The sequence below is a fragment of the Macaca fascicularis genome, chromosome 1, assembly GCF_037993035.2.
Source record: "Macaca fascicularis isolate 582-1 chromosome 1, T2T-MFA8v1.1".
Lineage (NCBI taxonomy): Eukaryota > Metazoa > Chordata > Mammalia > Primates > Cercopithecidae > Macaca > Macaca fascicularis.
The window spans coordinates 145,610,055-145,630,426 of NC_088375.1; the positions used below are offsets into that span (position 1 = coordinate 145,610,055).

The following is a 20,372-nucleotide window of genomic DNA, read 5'->3' on the forward strand; positions in this document are numbered from 1 at the left end:
CAGTAATTCCATTTATGGTAGTGGAGTCAGTGACTTGAACGAAGTACTTTCAGTTTCATATTACTCTAAATCCATTACAAATCTGCTAAATTTCTAAATATTACATAACTGAGGAAATCCCAGACCTACAACGTTGGAACAGTGAAATATTAGTCCAAGGATCCAGTGAGAGACACAGAAGTGCTAGAAGCCACTCCTCGTGAACTAAGGAGAAAAAGAACAGGTAAGAACTTTTGCTACTTCTCATTAATCAGCTTTCTCTCTAGCTCCAAAGGATCTCAGCTCAGGGATATGGAACCTATAATGTTGTGGCAGGGATGGGAAGGAATTTATAAAAGTCAGTTCGTTTTCTTAAACATCACCAGAACCAAATTAGGCTGCAGATGAGCCTGAAGCAGGACACAGGTCAGATGAAATCCTGGTGTTATCAGGGACAGCATGGCCCTAAGTGCCACTACAGTGCTTGTGTTGTCTACAGCACCAGTAGACAGGGGCAATCAAGACTCCCTGGGTTCAGATTAGTCATAGTGCTATGAGCTTAGATAACTGATAAAGTCTTTCTGTGCCTTGGTTTCTACAAAATCATAGGGAAATACTTGTTATGAGATTTAAGTAGTGCAATTCATGTAAACCAGTCAGCACTGAGCCTGGAACATGAGTACAATGCATGGAGCCCCCTCCTGACTCTGTGCTCGGCATTAAGTGCCAGGGACTAGGTGTTCATGAGAGTGTAAAACATGCCCTTTCCTCACTTATTGCACCTCTAAAAGAATAGGCAGCTCCATTGTGAATTGTCTCTTGTTATAGGAAATTATATCTAAAAATTAATGTGATGCCTCCTCATTCTACAACTCTCAAACAGCTAATCTTGAGATACATTTCATTTTTTTCAATACCTAATGGACATGTTCTTAAAACAATAAATGGTCTCTAAGATCTCTTCCAACAAAAAACCTTGAAACTTCACTTTAAACCCTCCTACTAGCAGAATCCAGAAATTGCGTTTATGGTTATTGAGTCAGTGCCTTGAAAGAAGTACTTTCAGTTTCATTAGGCTCTGAAGCCATTACAATTGTTGCTTAACTTCTAACTATTTGATCACTGAGGAAAATCCAGAAAGCTACACAACACTGGAGGGGTAAAATAAAAGTCTAGCGATCCAGTGAAAGAAAAGAGAAGTGACAGAAACAACTTTACCTGGACTGAAGAGAAAAGCACAGATCCTATTGCTTCCTCTCCAGCTCTGAAGTACCTCAGCTCAGGGACGTGGAGCCTATAACGTTGTGGCAAGGTTGGGAAGAAATTTATAAAAATCAGTTCCTTTTCTTAAAAATGACCAGGACCAAATTAGGCTGCAGCTAATTTGGGACACAGGTCAGATGAAATCCTGGTGTTATCAGAAGCAGCATGGCTCTAAGTGCCACTACGGCAGACAGGAACTAAACTGAGAGTTTGAAATGCACTAGGATAGTCTTTCTCTTTGTTGACATTGTCTGTGTTGACTAGGGACATGATTACATTTCCACTGTTAGTGATGGAGCTTGCTGAATCCTACTTCTATGCTGCTAAGAAATGGAAAGAGTTACAAATGGGTTCTTTTCATGAGAAGGAAAGAAGAGCAAATGAGAAGCAGAGTAAGCACCCCACTGACACCGTTAAAGACAAAGAAAAAACTGAAACCCATCATGAAAGCAGTATACTTTTTATTACGCTTTTGAACTTTGTTTCAGAATGGATTACTTTCTTTAGAAATAGTCCAGACTCACTAATTTCCTAGTGCCCACTGATGCCCTGTCGCTTAGAAGTGAAATTCAACCCCACTGCTTCACTAAAGTGCTTCCAATTTTGTTTTCTTTTAGTAGAGAGTGGAGCCTAACGTGTTTCCTCTTTAATTCTCCTGTAATGCATCTCTAGAGAAAATATCTTTGCTTACTTTAACCTCTCCATGCACTCAGACTACTTTGATCCTGCCTTCTGGAAAGTCTTCCCCTGAATTCCTTGTCAAGACACTAGTCTCATTCATGGCCTTCCGGTCTGTCTGTCTCTCTCTCTCTCTCTCTCTCTCTCTCTCTCTCTTACACACACACACACACACACACACACACACACACACACACACACACACACTCCCAGCCGCTTAGCTTCCTCTTCTCCACTCCTACTATTCCTCCTCTTTCTGTTTCTCTTTCTCCTACCCTACCAAATGGAAAACGGAACAAAACAGAAATCCTAAAGCTGCATCGCTGGAAATATATTTTATTTGAACAACTTCCTAGGTAGCTCTCTTTATCTGCCTCTTGATCTTTTAATTCTTATTGCATTATCTGGGGAGAAACATTCAGTATTTGCAATTTTGAATTAATACCCTCACTGAGTTAGAGGCTACCTTATCGTGACTCTAATGAAACTGAAATTTCATGGCGCATTTTGGGAGGCCGAGGCAGGCGGATCACAAGGTCAGGAGATCGAGACCATCCTGGCTAACACGGTGAAACCCCGTCTCTACTAAAAAATACAAAAAATTAGCCGGGCGCAGTGGCGGGCACCTGTAGTCCCAGCTACTCCAGAGGCTGAGGCAGGAGAATGGCGTAAACCCGGGAGGTGGAGCTTGCAGTGAGCTGAGATCCGGCCACTACACTCCAGCCTGGGCGACAGAGCAAGACTCCGTCTCAAAAAAAAAAAAAATTCATGGCACTTCTCTTGGACATGCCCCTTCAGAGCCCTCCGAAGGTTCCCTAGCCATGTATTTCACATGTTTGTATAGTTCTATAAAGTTTACAAAAGTATGTTACATTGTTTCCACTTCCAGAATGGCACTGTGAGAAGCTTTGTCAATCCTCATTGCAGTGAAATAAGCATAACCAGTTGAAGATGGAGGAAGGAACACATTTAAAAATCTTTGAAAATTATTCTAAGGGTAAACATCAAACTATGAACACTGATTCACTGTGTTGGATGTCTATTCACTGTAAGAATTAATAAGTAAATCAATATTGAATTCCTTACAAATAGCTAGGATGCAAAATAAATCCTCTAAATCCTATTCTATCTTCCATTAATTGACTAGTGAAAATATTTAATAAGAATCCAAAAAGAAAGTTTTCTACAATAAATTAAATGAAATATTTGGGTTGTGAGAGTAGTTGAGTGTTGATAAGTCACTGTCATGCTAACATTTTTTGTAATGAGTTACTTTGACTATACTTCCATAACTTTCTCAAATGATACAGATTTTGCCTCATCTCTCTCGCTGTCACACACAAAACTTTTGGCCATACTGGGAAATCTTATGATTATCCCTTATAGTTGCAAAACACTAGAAATTTTCATTTATTTCACCTCCTCTCTTGCAGACAAGGGAACACCCTGGACATGGCATCAGAGATCCACATGACAGGCCCAATGTGCCTCATTGAGAACACTAATGGGCGACTGATGGCGAATCCAGAAGCTCTGAAGATCCTGTCTGCCATTACACAGCCTGTGGTGGTGGTGGCGATTGTGGGCCTCTATCGCACAGGGAAATCCTACCTGATGAACAAGCTGGCTGGAAAGAAAAAGGGTGAGTGGCATGAGCAAAGATCTGCCAAGTCCCTTCTGTCCATCTACACAGTCAGCATCCATTACAAGGGTGTGAGGAGAGAAAGAGATGAGGATGATTACTGAAAGCTAACTTTCCATTCACAGTCGGGCTCCTTATCTTCATGCTATTCCAGGGGATAAGATTCAATTCATTAATTATTCCATGATACCTTAGTTTCCCTTTCAAAAGCACAAATAATGCCTTTCCTGAAAGGAGTAAGACGGTAATAAAAATAATTAGTGTACAGAAAAATAACTATAATAAACTATACAATGTTTATTATAATTTTTATGCAATATCAGAGAGTTTACAGTGATCTTTAAGGTTGAAAAAATGTTTCAGTCTGTATTGGATATTCTTTTCTATTGTTGTAAAAAATAAACATAAAATTTAGCCTCATAACCATTTTTAAGTGTACAGCTCTGTGGCATTAATGACATTCACACTATTATACAACTGTCACCTCCATCCATATCCAGAACTCTTTCATCTTGCCTAACAGAAACTCTGTACTAATTAAACAAAAGCTCCACATAAACCCATTGCTTGCCATCATTCTACATTCTATCTCTATGAATTTGACTACTACAGAAACCTCATATAAGTGGAATCATTCAATATTTGTCCTTTTATGACTGGCTTATTTCAATTCATATGTCTTCAAGGTTCATCAGTGTGTTAGCACATGTCAAAACTCTTCCTTTCTAAGGCTTAGTAATTGTACGTGTATACTAATTTGTTTATCTCTTCATCTGTCAATGGCCACTTGGATTGCTTCCACCTTTGTCTGTTATAAATAAGGCTAATAGGAACATGGGTGTCTGAATATCTGTTCAAGTCCCTGCTATCACTTCCTTTAGGAATATATCCGGAAGGGGAATTGCTGGCTCATGCAGTCATTCCATGTTAACTTTTTTTTTTTTAAGAAATCACTATACCATTTTCCACAATTACTATACTGTTTTACATTCCCAACAGAAATGTACAAGGGTTCTAATTTCTCTGCATCCTCACCAACATTTTTTATTTTCAGTGTTTTTTTTTTTTTTGATAGTGCCCATATGAATGGATGTTAAGTAGTATCTCGTTGTGGTTTTGATTTTCATTTCCCTAATGACTAGTGATATTGAGCATATTTTCATGCGCTTATTGGTAACTTGAATATCTTCTTTGGGAGAATGTCTATTCAAGTCCTTTGTTCATTTATTAATCTGGTTTTTATTTGCGTTGCTTTGTAAATTTTTTTATATTTTCTAGATATCAATCCCTTATCATATACATGTTTAGCAAATCTTTTCTTACATTCTATGTGATGCCTTTTTTAACTCTGTCCGTAGTGTCCGTTAATACACAAAAGTTTTAAATTTTGCTGAAGTCCCACTAATCTATGTTTTCCTTTATTGTCTATAGTTTTGGTTTCTTATTAAAAAAAAAATCACCAAATCCAATATGTAAAACTTTTACCCTTTGTTTTCTTCTACAACTTTTATAATGTTAACTCTAATGTTCAGTTATTTGATGCATTTTGAGTTCATATTTGTAAGTTATAAGGTAACAGCCCAACTTTTTGTTTTTTGTTTTTTGTTTTTTTTGAGACAGAGTCTTGCTCTGTTGCCCAGGCAGGAGTGCAGTGGCATGATCTCGGCTCACTGCAAGCTCCACCTCCCAGGTTCACGCCATTCTCCTGCCTCAGCGTCCCGAGTAGCTGGGACTACAAGCGCCAGCCACCATGCCCAGCTAATTTTTTGTATTTTTAGTACAGACGGGGTTTCACCTTGTTAGCCAGGATGGTCTCGATCTCCAGACCTCGTGATCCGCCCACCTCAGTCTCCCAAAGTGCTAGGATTACAGGCATGAGAAACTGTGCCCGGCCAACAGCTCAACTTTTTAAGGAGATATCTCATTTCCTCAACATCATTTGTTAAGGAGACTCTCCTTTCTTCATTAAATGATCTTGACACTGGTACTGGAAATCATCGACCATATGTGTCAGAGTTTATTCATGGGCTGTCTTTTCTATTCCATTGGTTTATATGTCAGTCTTTATACAGGTACCATACATGGTTTTGTAATATGTTTCAGAACTCAGAAACTGTGAGACTCTAACTTTGCTCTTCCTTTTTAAGATTATTTTCATCATTAGGGGATCTCTGGAAATTTCATATGAAAGTTAGGATGGATTTTCTATTTATACAAAGTAATTGGAATGTTGGTAGGGATTACATCAAACCTGCACATCACTTTGGGTAGTAGTGACATCTTAAGAATATTGAGTCTTCCAATCCATAAACACAGGATGTCTTTCTAATAAGTTATGTCACCTATAATTTCTTTAAAGGATGTTTGAAGTTTTCACTCTACAAGTCTTTCACCTGCTTGGTTAAACTTATTCCTAGGTAGTGTATTCTTTCAATGCTGTTAAATGGGATTGTTTTCAAAATTTCCTTTTCTTTTTGTTTGGAAAGGAAATTAGAATTTCCTTTCTAATTCTATTTTTTACACTAGCAACTGATTTCTCCACATTGACTTTGTATGCTACAACTTTGGTGAATTGTTTTAAGAGTTCTAATCTTTTTCTGTGGAATATTTAATGTTTTCTACAAATTACATATTATCATCAGCAGAGATAATTTTACTTTTTCATTACCAATTAGGGTACCTCCTTTATGCTTTTCTTGTATAATTACTCTGGATAGGACTTGCAGTGTTCTGTGGAACACAATTAACAAAAGTAGGCACCCTTTCTTGTTCCTGATATAGGAAAAGCTATGATGCTTCACCATTAAATATGAAGTGAGCTGTGGATTTTTAATATATGGCCTTTATTATGTTGAGGTACTTTCTATTTTTACTTTGTTGATTATTTTTATCATGAAAGTCTCCTGAATTTTTCCATGCATTAGATATTCGAATTTCCTATTTCTTTGATTGTAAGTAAGTAAGGTGAATAGTGATTGTTGTTTCGGTTCTCTCTCTTAACCTTAAATATGTTACCTTTTCCTTCAATTGCCAGAACTGCCTGTTACTAGATCTTCATCTCTGGTCTCCTCTCTCCCTTGCAGGCTTCTCTCTGGGCTCCACAGTGCAGTCTCACACTAAAGGAATCTGGATGTGGTGTGTGCCCCATCCCAAGAAGCCAGGCCACGTCCTAGTTCTGCTGGACACCGAGGGTCTGGGAGATGTAGAGAAGGTGAGACTCAAGGATCCAATTGTGGAGTGAGCCCCTCTTCTCTGAATATTTTATGCACCATTTAATTGTTTATTAACCATTAACTATAGGCTGTAATATGTGGGGTTTAACACAGATGCATAAAGGGAGCACAAATAATCCCAGTATCATGAGTCTTATCCTGCAGAGAACTTTAGTTAAGAATTTGGTTGCTAGGCCGGGCGCGGTGGCTCAAGCCTGTAATCCCAGCACTTTGGGAGGCCGAGACGGGCGGATCACGAGGTCAGGAGATCGAGACCATCCTGGCTAACACCGTGAAACCCCGTCTCTACTAAAAATACAAAAAACTAGCCGGGCGAGGTGGCGGGCGCCTGTAGTCCCAGCTACTCCGGAGGCTGAGGCAGGAGAATGGCCTAAACCTGGGAGGCGGAGCTTGCAGTGAGCTGAGATCCGGCCATTGCACTCCAGCCCGGGCTACAGAGCAAGACTCCGTCTCAAAAAAAAAAAAAAAAAAAAAAATTTGGTTGCTAAAGCCTCGTGACTTTGTATTTAAACTTAAATTCTGTCACTAATTCAGTAGCCTGAGAAAATTGACTTATTTTAGCCTCAGCATTCCAACCTTCAAAATGTATGGAAAAGACCTATGTTGGCCACATAGTATTATTTTGAATATTTAATAAGATAATACATTTCAGGTGCATATTAATTACTTGATAAAATAGCAACTAATAGTATCAATCTTATATGTGAATTTTGTTACTGAAAAAAAAAGAGAAAATTTTAAATTTAAATTGTACTTCAGGCCTTAAAATGCCCACCAACCTTGAATTTTAATTTTGCAATTATCTGTTGATGATCATTAGACCTAGTAAGAATCATAGTAACCCAAAAACACTCGTCAAAAAACTACCCAAAGCCACATCCTACTGAGAATAATTTTTGAATTGTCTTCCTTTAATAGGTCATTAGTGTTAAAAAAAAAACAAAAAAACAAACAAAAAAAACCAAACAAACAAACAAAAAAAACCTCTAACATATGAACATTGTTTTACTACTGTTACTCTGGAAAGTGCTGTGACGATGAAACTTGCTCCTGACTCCAGTGTGTCTTGACTTCCAGGGTGACAACCAGAATGACTCCTGGATCTTCGCCCTGGCCATCCTCCTGAGCAGCACCTTCGTGTACAATAGCATGGGAACCATCAACCAGCAGGCCATGGACCAACTGCAGTATCCTTTGTGACCCAGAACAGCACCAAGGTCAGAGGGGACACCTGTAGTCATAAACAAGCTGCCTGACTATGAATCCTCATGAATCAAGCTCAAGAGGAGAAAACAAAAAATAATGCAAGTACGAGGAGCGATCCCATGTATCCACTTTAGAAATGACATTTAGGTTAGGAGCAAAGGAAAATGGAAGGTTTGGGAATGTGTTGAACTAATATGGGATGAGGTCCCTGTTCATTTTGTCACATTTCCTTAGTTAGCTACTCAGCTATGTGACAGAGCTGACACATCGAATCCGATCAAAATCCTCACCTGATGAGAATGAGAATGAGGATTCAGCTGACTTTGTGAGCTTCTTCCCAGACTTTGTGTGGACACTGAGAGATTTCTCCCTGGACTTAGAAGCAGATGGACAACCCATCACAGCAGATGAGTACCTGACATACTCCCTGAAGCTGAAGCAAGGTAACGGAGAGCTTCAACTGATAAATGAGGATGAGAAAACAAAAGAAATTATCATTTTTCAGTTTACTATTGCTAGTTTTCCCAAATTTACAGTTTTCTATGTCTTCTGCTGGCTATTCCTAGAGAGATTAATGCTTGTTGAATATCCGGATTAATAGATGTTATTTTAAATTACATTTGTCATTGTTCTAGAACAAGTTTCTTGTTCTTTCACCTTTGTGTATGCTGTGATTAGGTTAATTTTATCTCCCTGCATAGGGTTTGTGATCTTCTACTTAGCCATAGAGTATGGAGTACAATAGATATTTTTTAAAAGAACATAGACTAAAACATGAACCGTATGCTAGTCCAAGCACTGGCAAACTACAGCCCAAGACACATCATGGCCAATCCTGCCTGCCAGCTATCTTTGTAAACAGGGTTTTCTTGGAATAATGCTACGCCCATTCATTTACATATTGTCTAAAGCTGTAGTCATGCTCCAATAACAGAGTTGAGTACTTGGAAAAGAGACCACCCAGCCTGAAGAGCTTAAAATATTTACTATTTGGCCCTTTACAGAAACACTTATATTAGGCAATTTTATAATTTTTTTACGTTTCTCTAGGTACCAGTGAAAAAGATAAAAATTTTAATCTGCCCCGACTCTGTATCCGGAAGTTCTTCCCAAAGAAGAAATGCTTTGTCTTTGATCGCCCCGTTCACCGCAAGAAGCTTGCCCAGCTTGAGAAACTACATGATGAAGAGCTGGACCCCGAATTTGTGCAACAAGTAGCAGACTTCTGTTCCTACATCTTTAGCAATTCCAAAACTAAAACTCTTTCAGGAGGCATCAAGGTCAACGGGCCTCGTAAGTCCCCTTCCTAGTACTTCTGCTCATTGTTTAAAACTAGAGGAGCATAGAATAACTTCCACCTAGTTTAAGCTTTGAAAAAATCCCAGTCTACTGCTATATTTTGTTAAATTCTAGATGGCACCAATGTTTGTAATATATATTGTTACTCAAATTTCCAGTCTAGGAAAAGGCCAAAGGAAAAAAAGTTCTACTGCTTAAAATTGCCCTATGTAAACATAACTGTAAATAATTTAAATAGGGAAAATTTAAAAGTCAATTCACACGGCTGTAATTCAAGGACTTATATCTACATGTACTTATTGGCTAGCACACTGAAAAGCACATATGCAACATTTCCAGCATTACAGAAAGCGCTTTTGAACAATACTGTGATAAAATAATCCAAATGGAGGACTCCTTTTTATTGGAATAGTGTCATTTGTTTCATACATATTGATCGAATGCTTACTGAGAATAGACTGAAAATATAGACATAAATGAAATAGATATGGTTCCTGCCCTAATGGTGCTTGGGGTTAAAACGGATGCAAACATTCAATTAAGTCTATGTAATCTAATACAAGAACTCTCAAATGTTGGTATACATACATATCTTCTGAGGATCTTACGAAAGAGAAAAGTCTAATTCAATAGATCTTGGACAGGGCCTGAGAGTCTGTATTTCTAGCAAGCTTCCAGATGATACTGAGGACATTGATGCTGTGAGAAAAATAGGTGGTATTTGACATGCTCAGAATTACACGGAATAGAGACTTTCTTTACCACAAGAAACATTATCATTTGTTTTCCATATGCAGGTCTAGAGAGCCTGGTGCTGACCTATGTCAATGCCATCAGCAGTGGCGATCTGCCCTGCATGGAGAACGCAGTCCTGGCCTTGGCCCAGATAGAGAACTCAGCTGCAGTGCAAAAGGCTGTTGCCCACTACGAACAGCAGATGGGCCAGAAGGTGCAGCTGCCCACGGAAACCCTCCAGGAGCTGCTGGACCTGCACAGGGACAGTGAGAGAGAGGCCATTGAAGTCTTCATCAGGAGTTCCTTCAAAGATGTGGACCATCTATTTCAAAAAGAGTTAGCGGTAATTTTTGTCTCAAATTTACACGGTTTAGGATCATGGAAGCCAAAGTAGGAAAAGGAAAGAAAACGAGTATTTATTCTGATAGAAGTAATTCCTCCCAGCTTCCATAATGGTGAAAACAACAGATTTGTAATCACATCAATCAGAAGCACCAATTGTATTATTACAGACCCAAAGTTCTAAAACATTTTTTCCTGAATAATTTTCCCTTTACTTATGCATATAACGCACAACCAGAGATTCTAATAAAATTACCTGCCCACTCTTCTCAGACTGATTTGATATTCTAGCCAAACACAAAGAAAATTTTTATCCTAATTATCTTGAACACGCTTCTGATCAGCCACATTTATTCCATATGAAATCATCAGTCCAATATGCAAAAGCAGAGTTTTCCTCTAACGGTTGACATAAAGCTGTCAATCTCAGCCCTGAATCTCACCTCCAAAAAGAAAGCGACTTCAGTAGAAAGTGGGGTCAGGAGGAAGAGTGTGCTCCTGCTGAGGAGCTTGTCAGTTTCTCCAGAGTCATTGACTTTTTATTTTCAGAAGTCTTTCCCAAAATTCTGAGGTCAAGCTCACATCCTTTTCCCTGTTACTCTTTTTACTTCCTATTTTTACATTAAAGGCCCAGCTAGAAAAAAAGCGGGATGACTTTTGTAAACAGAATCAGGAAGCATCATCAGGTCGTTGCTCAGCTTTACTTCAGGACATTTTCAGCCCTCTAGAAGAGGAAGTGAAGATGGGAATTTATTCAAAACCAGGGGGCTATCGTCTCTTTATTCAGAAGCTACAAGACCTGAAGAAAAAGTACCATGAGGAACCAAGGAAGGGGATACAGGTAACCAAGATTTATCTGTCAGTTATGGAAATCTGCTGACCTGCCTCCTACAAACACCAAGGTGACCAAGTCTCGTTGCACACAGGTGTGCTTTTTTGTTTGCATAACATTCATGCTTTTATTCAATAACAAATGCAAAGAGACTGTTATACCAAATATGTCCTAGGTGCTCATCAAACAGAGTACAGTCAATTAACTATTGAGTTATAAATTCAATTACCAGATGAAGCACAAAGTTATTATTGTCATCATTACAGCTGGGCTTTTCCTGTTGCAAGAGAGAGGAACCTAATGATGGCTGCTTAGACAAAAATAGTAATTCATTGATTTAGGCTGCAAACTGGCTTTACAGGACAGGTGGGTCTAAGGTTTCAAATCCCCACAGTTTCCTCCCTCCCATCCTCCCTCTATCTGAGTCACTCTGATATTTGCTTTCTCAAAGATGGCTTCATTCCCCAGCAGGCTCAGCCCATCTGGGACCACAGCATTACCAGTTCCAAACTTAGAGCCCTTAATCTAAACAGGACAGAGACCATCTTTTTCCCAGTATCTATATTAGCCTACTAAAAATGACTGCTAAGTAGGATGCTCTGATCAGCTTGCCAGGAGCATGTGCCTGTCACTCGGACAGGGAATTTGGTCACCAAGAACAACAGGGTCAAGAGGAAGAATTCCCAGAGGAAAGGATGGCAGGAAGACGAACAGGAACACCTGCTTCCAGCCATTTCCTACTGCTCACTCTGTGTTCTCTGGGTCCTAAGGCTGAAGAGATTCTGCAGACATACTTGAAATCCAAGGAGTCTATGACTGATGCAATTCTACAGACAGACCAGACTCTCACAGAAAAGGAAAAGGAGATTGAAGGTGAGGAGTGAGTTAAGAGATTAGATGGCCTCAAAAGCTCTAAAAATTGAAATAACTTGACTAGATAAACATGAGACGGTTTAACTAGAGCAGGATCCACAAAGGTGTGTCTTATTTGCTGAGGTCGTCTCTGAGTAGGGCATCTGCAGTCAACAACAACGACAGGTAAGTGTAGAAGGAAGAATGAGGCAACAAGATAACCCCACACAAATTTTTCTTCTTCCTTTTCCTCCACAGTGGAACGTGTGAAAGCTGAGTCTGCACAGGCTTCAGCAAAAATGTTGCAGGAAATGCAAAGAAAGAATGAGCAGATGATGGAACAGAAGGAGAGGAGTTATCAGGAACACTTGAAACAACTGACTGAGAAGATGGAGAGGGACAGGGCCCAGTTGCTGAAAGAGCAAGAGAGGACCCTCGCTCTTAAACTTCAGGTATCTAATTGCATCACCTCGAGGTTTCTGTTTTTCTGTTTTCTGTCCATTCTCCCTGATCACAAACTTAGTGTGGCAGGGAGAACATGAAGTCCAGGGGAAGGACCCTGCTTGCTTGCTTGTACTTTTCAATTCCTGTCTGTCCGGCCTGAACTGGCTACTGCCAAGTCTGGTCACTAAAAGATTTTTATTTGCAGTTGTGTAACATTCAGTCATTTATCAGTATGTCCTTCAATTCAAGGTAGCTATTATCTGCCAGGCATTATTAAAATATCTGTATCTTGGCCGGGCGCGGTGACTCACACCTGTAATCCCAGCACTTTGGGAGGCCGAGGCAGGCAGATCACGAGGTCAGGAGATCCAGACCATCCTGGCTAACATGGTGAAATCCCGTCTCTACTAAAAAAAAAAAAAAATTAGCTGGGCGTAGTGGTGGGCACCTGTAGTCCCAGCTACTGGGGAGGCTGAGGCAGGAGAATGGCATGAACCCGGGAGGCAGACCTTGCAGTGAGCCGAGGATCATGCCACTGCACTCCAGTCTGGGCAACAGAGCGAGCCTCCGTCTAAAAAAAGAGAAAAATCTGTATCTCTTGCTTAATACCATATGAAGAAAGAACTATATCCTTATTACTTAAAAGAAGAAACAAACATTCCAAAAAGAATAAATAATTAAGTTCACACAGCTAGTAAATACATTGGAGCTGTCTTCATCACTTAGTGGAATCCACAATGATTATTTTTTTCTGTGACACCTAGTAGGAAATTAAATTTATGAAAACCTTTATGAGCAGAAAGGCTCCTAACCCTCACACCTGTGTGATACTCTGCTAATTCTGACCACTTTCTATGTCCTGCTCCCAGTTTGTTTTGAGTTGTGAGCTATGTGCAGAAACTCAGTGTCGTCAGTCTGGCACTCGGATTTCTTACCTATCTTCGGCTACCCCTGACACCAAGGTGTGGCAGCTTAGATCAAATTTCCTAATGCATGATTCATATACCTTATGAGATTTTGAGGATACTTTGCTTATTTCTGTGTTATGTCATATACAGAATAGTGTAAGGAACATGGCTGTGCTTTGATCAAGGATAAGCCAAAGTACGATGTTTACACCTTGCATGACTCAGTGAGTCTAGAGCACAGGCATATAACTCCACTTGTCATCATAGCCATGTAGACATAACATAGAGAAGCTCACCACTATAGCCATAACATAGGGAAGGCCATCACTTGGCTCTAAGCCACTATTGTCTATAAAAGGTATAATTCCCTGTTGACACTGTGCAGGTGCTGGTGCCCAAAGAGAAAGCCAAAACTGTCCGTCTTTGCAGACAGACAGAGGGGAACCAGGACACAGCTCAGCCCACTCATGCCTAGAGAGAGAGAGAGAGTTAAGCTGCTGACCTGGAAGGCAGGGGAGAGCCGGCTGCATAGCTGTGTGGGGGGCTGCGGGGCTAAGCAGCCAAGGCAGGGCAGACAGTGTAGACAGCTAGTGTGAGAAAGCTGTTGATAAGAGCTGGTGCTGAATAAAATCATATTCACCTGCCTACGGCCCCCCGAATGGTCTTTCTGCTCATCTGCCCACGCCCTCCCAACCTCAACATGACCTGTGGCATAGTCGTGAACCTGACAAATAACATATGTATAGGTAGGTATGTAAAAGAATGCATAGATAAGAGTTGAAGCCAAACATATGATCAAAACTGCCCACCAAGCTATATACAATTAATGGGGGGAAAATCAAGGCTGGTAATTTAGGTTCATCAAACATAGCAAAATGTATAAGCTAAAACTCTCTCTTAGGTAAAGGAGTCCCAGGAGAAGAAATCCTGAGCCTGGATGCCCAAGCAAAAGTATAATGAAAATTAAGGCTAGAGAATATTTTAAGAGAAAATTAAATAACAAATCATTGAATATGGAAACCAGATAGAATATTTCAATTTGCCTGATGCTACACTTTACTCAGCCTCCGTTTGTCCCTTTTTAGGAACAGGAGCGACTGCTAAAAGAGGGATTTCAAACAGAAAGCAGAAAAATGCAAAATGAGATACAGGATCTCCAGAAGAAAATGAGACAACGAAGGACATGTACCATAAGCTAAAGACCAGAGCCTTCCTGTCACCCCTACCCAAGGCATAATTGAAACAATTTTAGAATTTGGAACAAGCGTCACTACATTTGATAACAATTAGATCTTGCATCATAACACCAAAATTATAAAGGCATGCAGTACAGTGATCAAAATCATGTTTTTCCTTTAAAAAAAAAAAAGACTGTAAATTGTGCAACAAAGATGCATTTACCTCTGTATCAACTCAGGAAATCTCATAAGCTGGTACCACTCAGGAGAAGTTTATTCTTCCAGATGACCAGCAGTAGACAAATGGATACTGAGCAGAGTCTTAGGTAAAGTCTTGGGAAATATCTGGGCATTGATCTGGCCAAGTCTACAATGTCCCAATATCAAGGACAACCACCCTAGCTTCTTAGTGAAGACAATGTACAGTTATCCATTAGATCAAGGCTACACAGTCTATAAGCAATAATGTGATTTCTGGACATTGCCCATGTATTCTCCTCACTGATTATTTCAAGCTAAAGCAAACTACCTTATACAGAGATCTAGAATCTCTTGATGTTCTCCAGAGGAAGATAGAAGAAACCATGGGCAGGAGTAGGAATTGAGTGATAAACAAATGGGCTAAAGAAGAAAACTTTTCTTCTTGTTCAGTTCATCCAAATTATAACTTCAATGGGACACTTTAGACCATTAGACAATTGACACTGGATTAAGCAAAGTTACATAATGTCAAATACACACTGTATTTATGATAATGTATAATTTGCAAAGATGGACTTTAAAAGATGATGTGTAGCCAAACTGAAATAATTCAATTACTTATTGTTTAGAATGCTAAAGCTTATGCTAGTCTTTTCTAATTCTTAACAGTCATACTTGAAATCTTGCTGAGTTTCCCCAGAAGAGAATATGGGATTTTTTTTGACATTTTTGACCCATTTAATAATGCTCTTGTGTTTACCTAGTATGTGTAGACTTTATCTCATGTGTCAAAAGTCCTAGGAAAGTGACTGATGTTTCTTATAGCAATTAAAAATTATTTTTGAACTGAAAATACAATGTATTTCACTAGGCTTCTTATTTCTGATTTTCTTTTTTTGCAGTTCTTTTTATCAGAAAATAAGGTTTTAGTCTATAGCAATAGTTGGCAATCTTTTCTGTAAATACCAGATAGTAACAATTTATGGCTTTGCAGGTCATACAGTCTCTGTCTGAAGTACTCAGCTCTGCATGTAGTGCAAATGCAGCCATAGAAAATACAAAAACCAATAGGTGTGGCTATGTTCCAATCAATTTTTACTTTCAATAACCAGGTGGCACCCATAAGCCATCGTTTGCAGAACTCTGTTTTACAGAAACATTGGTCAAAGTTTTACATACCTGCCTTGTGTTACTCACATGTATAAAAATCATATGGATGAAATTATATATATTAGAATCTTGAAAAAACTATGTGGTTATTCAAAAGAACATAGTAAGAAAAAAAGCAGGGAAGCAACTAATGCCATTAAATCCACATTAATAATCCTGTCTTTCCTAATTGCTTTGCTTAGAGGCCTTTTGTTACCTTGAACTACCTCTAATTCAATCACATGGCAAATGCCTCCTTTCACAATAAAGCGTGGGGCTGCCGAGCACTGTTTCTTCGTTGAACTGAAACTTCATAGAAGACCAGATGAGACCACAGAATACTAGATGAAACATTCATGTAGATATGCTTGATATTTTCTTCCAAGCTCCATTGCTACAAAGGTGTAAATAAAATACATTTTTATGAGTTGAAGTAACTTCACAGTAGAAAATAATAACTCTGCCTTCAAAAGCAAATAATGGTTTCTTTGTTAATCAATAAAGCATCAGAAAACGAAGAATTAGCAAAATTGAGTTACTTCCTCCCCAGTTTGGTAGCATTAATATTTAGACCAAATTCTGGCCGGGTGCTGTGGCTCGAACCTGTAATCCCAGCACTTTGGGAGGCCGAGGCGGGCGGATCACGAGGTCAGGAGATCCTGACCATCCTGGTTAATACAGTGAAACCCCGTCTCTACTAAAAATACAAAAAAATTAGCCGGGCGTGGTGGTGGGCCCCTGTAGTCCCAGCTACTCAGGAGCCTGAGGCAGGAAAATGGCGTGAATCCGGGAGGTGGAGCTTGCAGTTAGCCAAGATCGCGCCACTGCACTGCAGCCTGGGCAACACAGCAAGACTCCATCTAAATATATATATATATATATGTGTGTGTGTGTGTGTGTATACACATACATACACACACACCACATTCCAAACCATCTGACTTGGTTAGTACTTTTCTCTAACATATGCCAAAATAGAATCAAGCTCTCTCCAGGGAGGCATGTTGCTTTCCTATCCTTAGGCCCTCCAATGGTGTGCAAGGATGCAGGCTACGGTGAGTGGGGCCAGGCAGTCATCAGCCCCCTGGATGGCATGCTTGGGTCCCACTAGCAGGTGACCTGGGCCTGTTGTCAGACTTCCTGATGTGTGCACACGCCTGCAGCAGCAGTTGAGGCAGCATAATCCCCAGACCCTGGGCAGCATGTTTGCGTGGTGGGTGGTGTGAGAGCCTGTCCTCAGGACACAGAACAGTGTCTGGGCAGACCAGCTCCAGAACCTTTGGAGGCACATGCAGATGCTTGGTGGCCCTGCTTCGGGTGGAAGGTTGAGAGGGTTGCTGTCAGTGGCAGTGGCCCCAGGCAAGTGGCTTTCAGAAACTGAGGAGTGTGCATTTGGGCCCCCTTTGTCCAGGGGGCAGCCTCCCTGCTGTGGTGCACTGCCTGTTCCTTACTGCACCACTGGATTCAGCCCACGGGACAAAGTTGCAGCGCGCTGGATGGAAATGAAGAGATGTCAGCAGGGCTCCAGGGACGTGGAGATGCTGGGGCTGTTGGGCCCCAGAGCAGGACACAGTCTGGTGGGGGCTGGGCTCTCAAAATAGTGCTGCCGGGTAGCTCCTTGAGTCTTGGCAGTGTTCCTTACCTAAACCAATGGAGGCCGTTTGCCTGATTGCAATGGAAAGCCAAACAAGGAACACAAGGGTTTTGTAGAGGGAAAGGTTTATTTTTAGTCGACTAGCAAGGAGATGGGGAAAATGTTCAGATTTGTCTCTCAGATCTGGGGGTTGAGGCAGGTCTTATAGACAGAGGGTAATGAGGTGTGATCTGACTGCATTGCACCATGAGGTGATGTCAGGCCTGGATCTGATCAGATCACAGATTAAGCCCTGAGGTGTCCCCTTCTGAAATCAGCCCTGCTCCCTGGTCCAAGCACTTAGGTTTCACCGTGGTTGCATGCTGAGTGTGTGTGGGCATGCCCACGTAACAAAACTGGAAACCAAGAGTCCGTGGCAACTGTAAAACAATGCATTATTTTATTACACAAACTTGAACCACACTGGGCTGATTCTGCATTTCAAATCCCCTTTTTTTCATTGTTCATTTCTCAATCTTGAGGGAGAATGGGCGACAAGCACTCTAGTACTTCCTGTTGATTAGGGCACGGGCCTTGGTTAGAGGAATAAAATTGTTTAGCACGGTGTTGTACGACCTCCCTGATATCAGGGTTATGTTTCAGAAGGAGTTGTTTGATTCAATTTTAGGAAAATGCATAAAGTGTTAACAACTTAAACATTATTTCTTCCAGAGAACAGAAAGAATGCTCAGGTTTTATAGCCAAAGTTCCCATGCAGGTTCCCAGTCAGGTCTGTTCATTCAATTGAGAATTAAAACCCGAAACCCACTTAGTTCTGATTGGTCAACCCAGCTGAGTTCTAATTGGTCAATACAGCTAAGCCCTGATGGCAGAGGCAGGAGAGCTGAAAAGCCCCAAAATAATAAGGTATGTGTTTTGGGTGAACTTAGAACGTGTGTGTGACCCCTTGTTAGCAAATGGCCTCTTGGCTCAACTTTAAATGTAAGCCCAGTTAGCCACTCAGGATGCATCTTGAAAGATGGGCTCAAACTTGTTGGCAGACAGCATTGCATTTCATCACAGCATGGAAGTGATTAGCTACGTGCTTCAGGTTTATGTGGTCTCTTCTAGGGACCCTGGTGGCACAGTAGTGGCCAATTGAGCAACTAGAGCCATTTACTTACAAAAGGCACTCAGGTACCTGTTAGATTCTAATCAAAGCCTCCTAGGTTATGTTGATTCTGGTTCCTGTCTGGAATAAATTTAAAGTTTCATGGGTTAGGTCAGCATGATCCAAGTCTCTTGCAGATATTTGTTAAAACAGGCTAGAAGAGCTGGGCGCAGTGGCTCACACCTGTAATCCCAGCACACAGGGAGGCCGAAGCAGGTGGATCACCTGACCAACGTGGAGAAGCCGCATCTCTGCTAAAAATACAAAACCAGTGGAGTGTGGTGGCGCATGCCTGTAATCCAAGCTACTCAGGAGGCTGAGGCAGGAGAATCGCTTGAACCCGAGAGGAGGAAGTTGCAGTGAGCGAGATCCCACCATTGCACTCCACCCTGGGCAACAAGAGTGAAACTCCATCTCAAAACAAAACAAAACAAACAAAAAAATAACAGGCTAGAACAATTTGAAAGAGTACCCAAATGATTAGCCCAAATAGAAGGATCATTAATATTTGTAGGATGGAACACAGAAGGTATCCTAGACTAGAGACAAAAGCCAGCTGAAAATAGGTGGGAATTGTACATTCAAGCCAGGAAGTCCAGCCAGGAGGCTTTTTGAAGTCTCCCTTTCAGAGATTTGGTTAACTTTAGGATCGTAGATGTTTCCAATTCAATCTAGCTGGATGTATTTACCCAGGTGCAGCAGTAAATGTTAGCAACAGCACCAACATCACCCTGTACAGCAAGGAGAGAGTCTAAGACAATGTCGTTGTCTAGGACCACATGAGCAAGGGAGTTTGGGATTTCTGCTGTGCTCTGATGGTTTGGCCAGTGGAACAGGTCATTCTATTAACAGTACAAGAAAGATTTCTGACCCTATATTCATTCCAAGCAGGGCATAGTCCAAACTTGGACCCCAGTAACTTTCCTCATCTAGCTGCTTTGCTAGAGTTAATCCTTCTGGGTAAATCACATCCTTGGTAATATCCCCAACTATAATCTAAGAGATTGTCATTAGTGTTCAGTTGTGTCTCCAGGATTCTCAGGTAGCTCCTCAGGTAGCAGTGGTGAGACTAGCTGAATAGATTAAAAATTGGGTTATTCATTTCTGTAGCCAAATCTCCTGATGAGGATAACTTAAGTATTATTTTTGCCTTTTGGGAGAAGGAAATATGGGCCTGATAGGTTTCTAAGAAGTCTCTTCAGGCTGAAGTGCTTCGTCACTATTTCTTCCTCCCACCAAATATTCCCTTATCAGACCTTAAACTCCCAGCTCTCCCATATCCTGTTTGTCCTATATACTTAAAATTCCCACATGAAACACCTTCTTTCCATAATGATTGATGGTGGCTTTGTTTCCATGACCAAATCCAGACTGATTCACTGACATTTTGTATAATAATATAATTCTAATAGAGAATGATTCCAACATTCCCGAAAGTGCTCACTGTTCTGTGCCCCTACACTTTTCCCACAATATGAGCACTGGGTAAAAACAGATGAGTGATTAGACTAGAAGATGGTGTCTATAAAGCCATGGACTGACGACATTGATTTAGATCATTTTTATTCTATACAGATATACATCGCTATGTAACTTCTTCATATATTCTCTCATCCTGAACACATGTTTTATAAATATGTATGAAATTTCAAAACAGGCCTGGCATTGGTGCCTTATGCCTATAATG

The 20,372-nt window shown here is 40.5% G+C and overlaps 2 protein-coding genes across 31 annotated transcripts in view; one reads left to right on the forward strand and one right to left on the reverse strand.

Annotated features, from left to right (window-relative positions):
- Positions 1–20,372, reverse strand: part of LOC141407713 (uncharacterized) — a 198,551-nt gene that overhangs the window by 113,352 nt on the left and 64,827 nt on the right. For 3 of the 30 annotated variants that reach the window (XR_012417961.1, XR_012417998.1, XR_012417960.1), the window contains exon 4: positions 1,198–1,273. The exons of 23 other annotated variants lie outside the window; for them this stretch is intronic. Coding sequence is in view for 1 of the 7 variants with exons in the window: in XM_074002205.1 (XP_073858306.1) it covers positions 16,201–16,335 (135 nt within the window). In the remaining 6 variants the exon portion in view is untranslated. Of the gene's footprint in view, positions 1–1,197; positions 1,446–16,067; positions 16,336–20,372 lie in introns of those variants that run through there. 4 more of the 30 variants (XR_012418005.1, XR_012418006.1, XM_074002205.1 and 1 more) reach the window with 3 other exon arrangements.
- Positions 52–15,645, forward strand: GBP1 (guanylate binding protein 1). The gene is made up of 11 exons (XM_005542801.5): positions 52–223; positions 3,354–3,562; positions 6,646–6,773; positions 7,873–7,982; positions 8,248–8,444; positions 9,052–9,294; positions 10,098–10,378; positions 11,006–11,218; positions 11,980–12,082; positions 12,320–12,513; positions 14,499–15,645. The coding sequence occupies exons 2-11, from the start codon at positions 3,373–3,375 to the stop codon at positions 14,610–14,612; spliced, it is 1,773 nt and encodes a 590-aa protein (XP_005542858.1). The 5' UTR covers positions 52–223; positions 3,354–3,372; the 3' UTR covers positions 14,613–15,645.

Coding starts and splice junctions, on each gene's coding strand:
- GBP1 (XM_005542801.5), top strand. CDS start 3,373: ATGGCATCAGAGATCCACATGACAGGCCCAATGTGCCTCATTGAGAAC. Junction 6,774..7,872: donor GTCTGGGAGATGTAGAGAAG/GTGAGACTCAAG, acceptor CTTGACTTCCAG/GGTGACAACCAGAATGACTC. Junction 8,445..9,051: donor CTCCCTGAAGCTGAAGCAAG/GTAACGGAGAGC, acceptor ACGTTTCTCTAG/GTACCAGTGAAAAAGATAAA.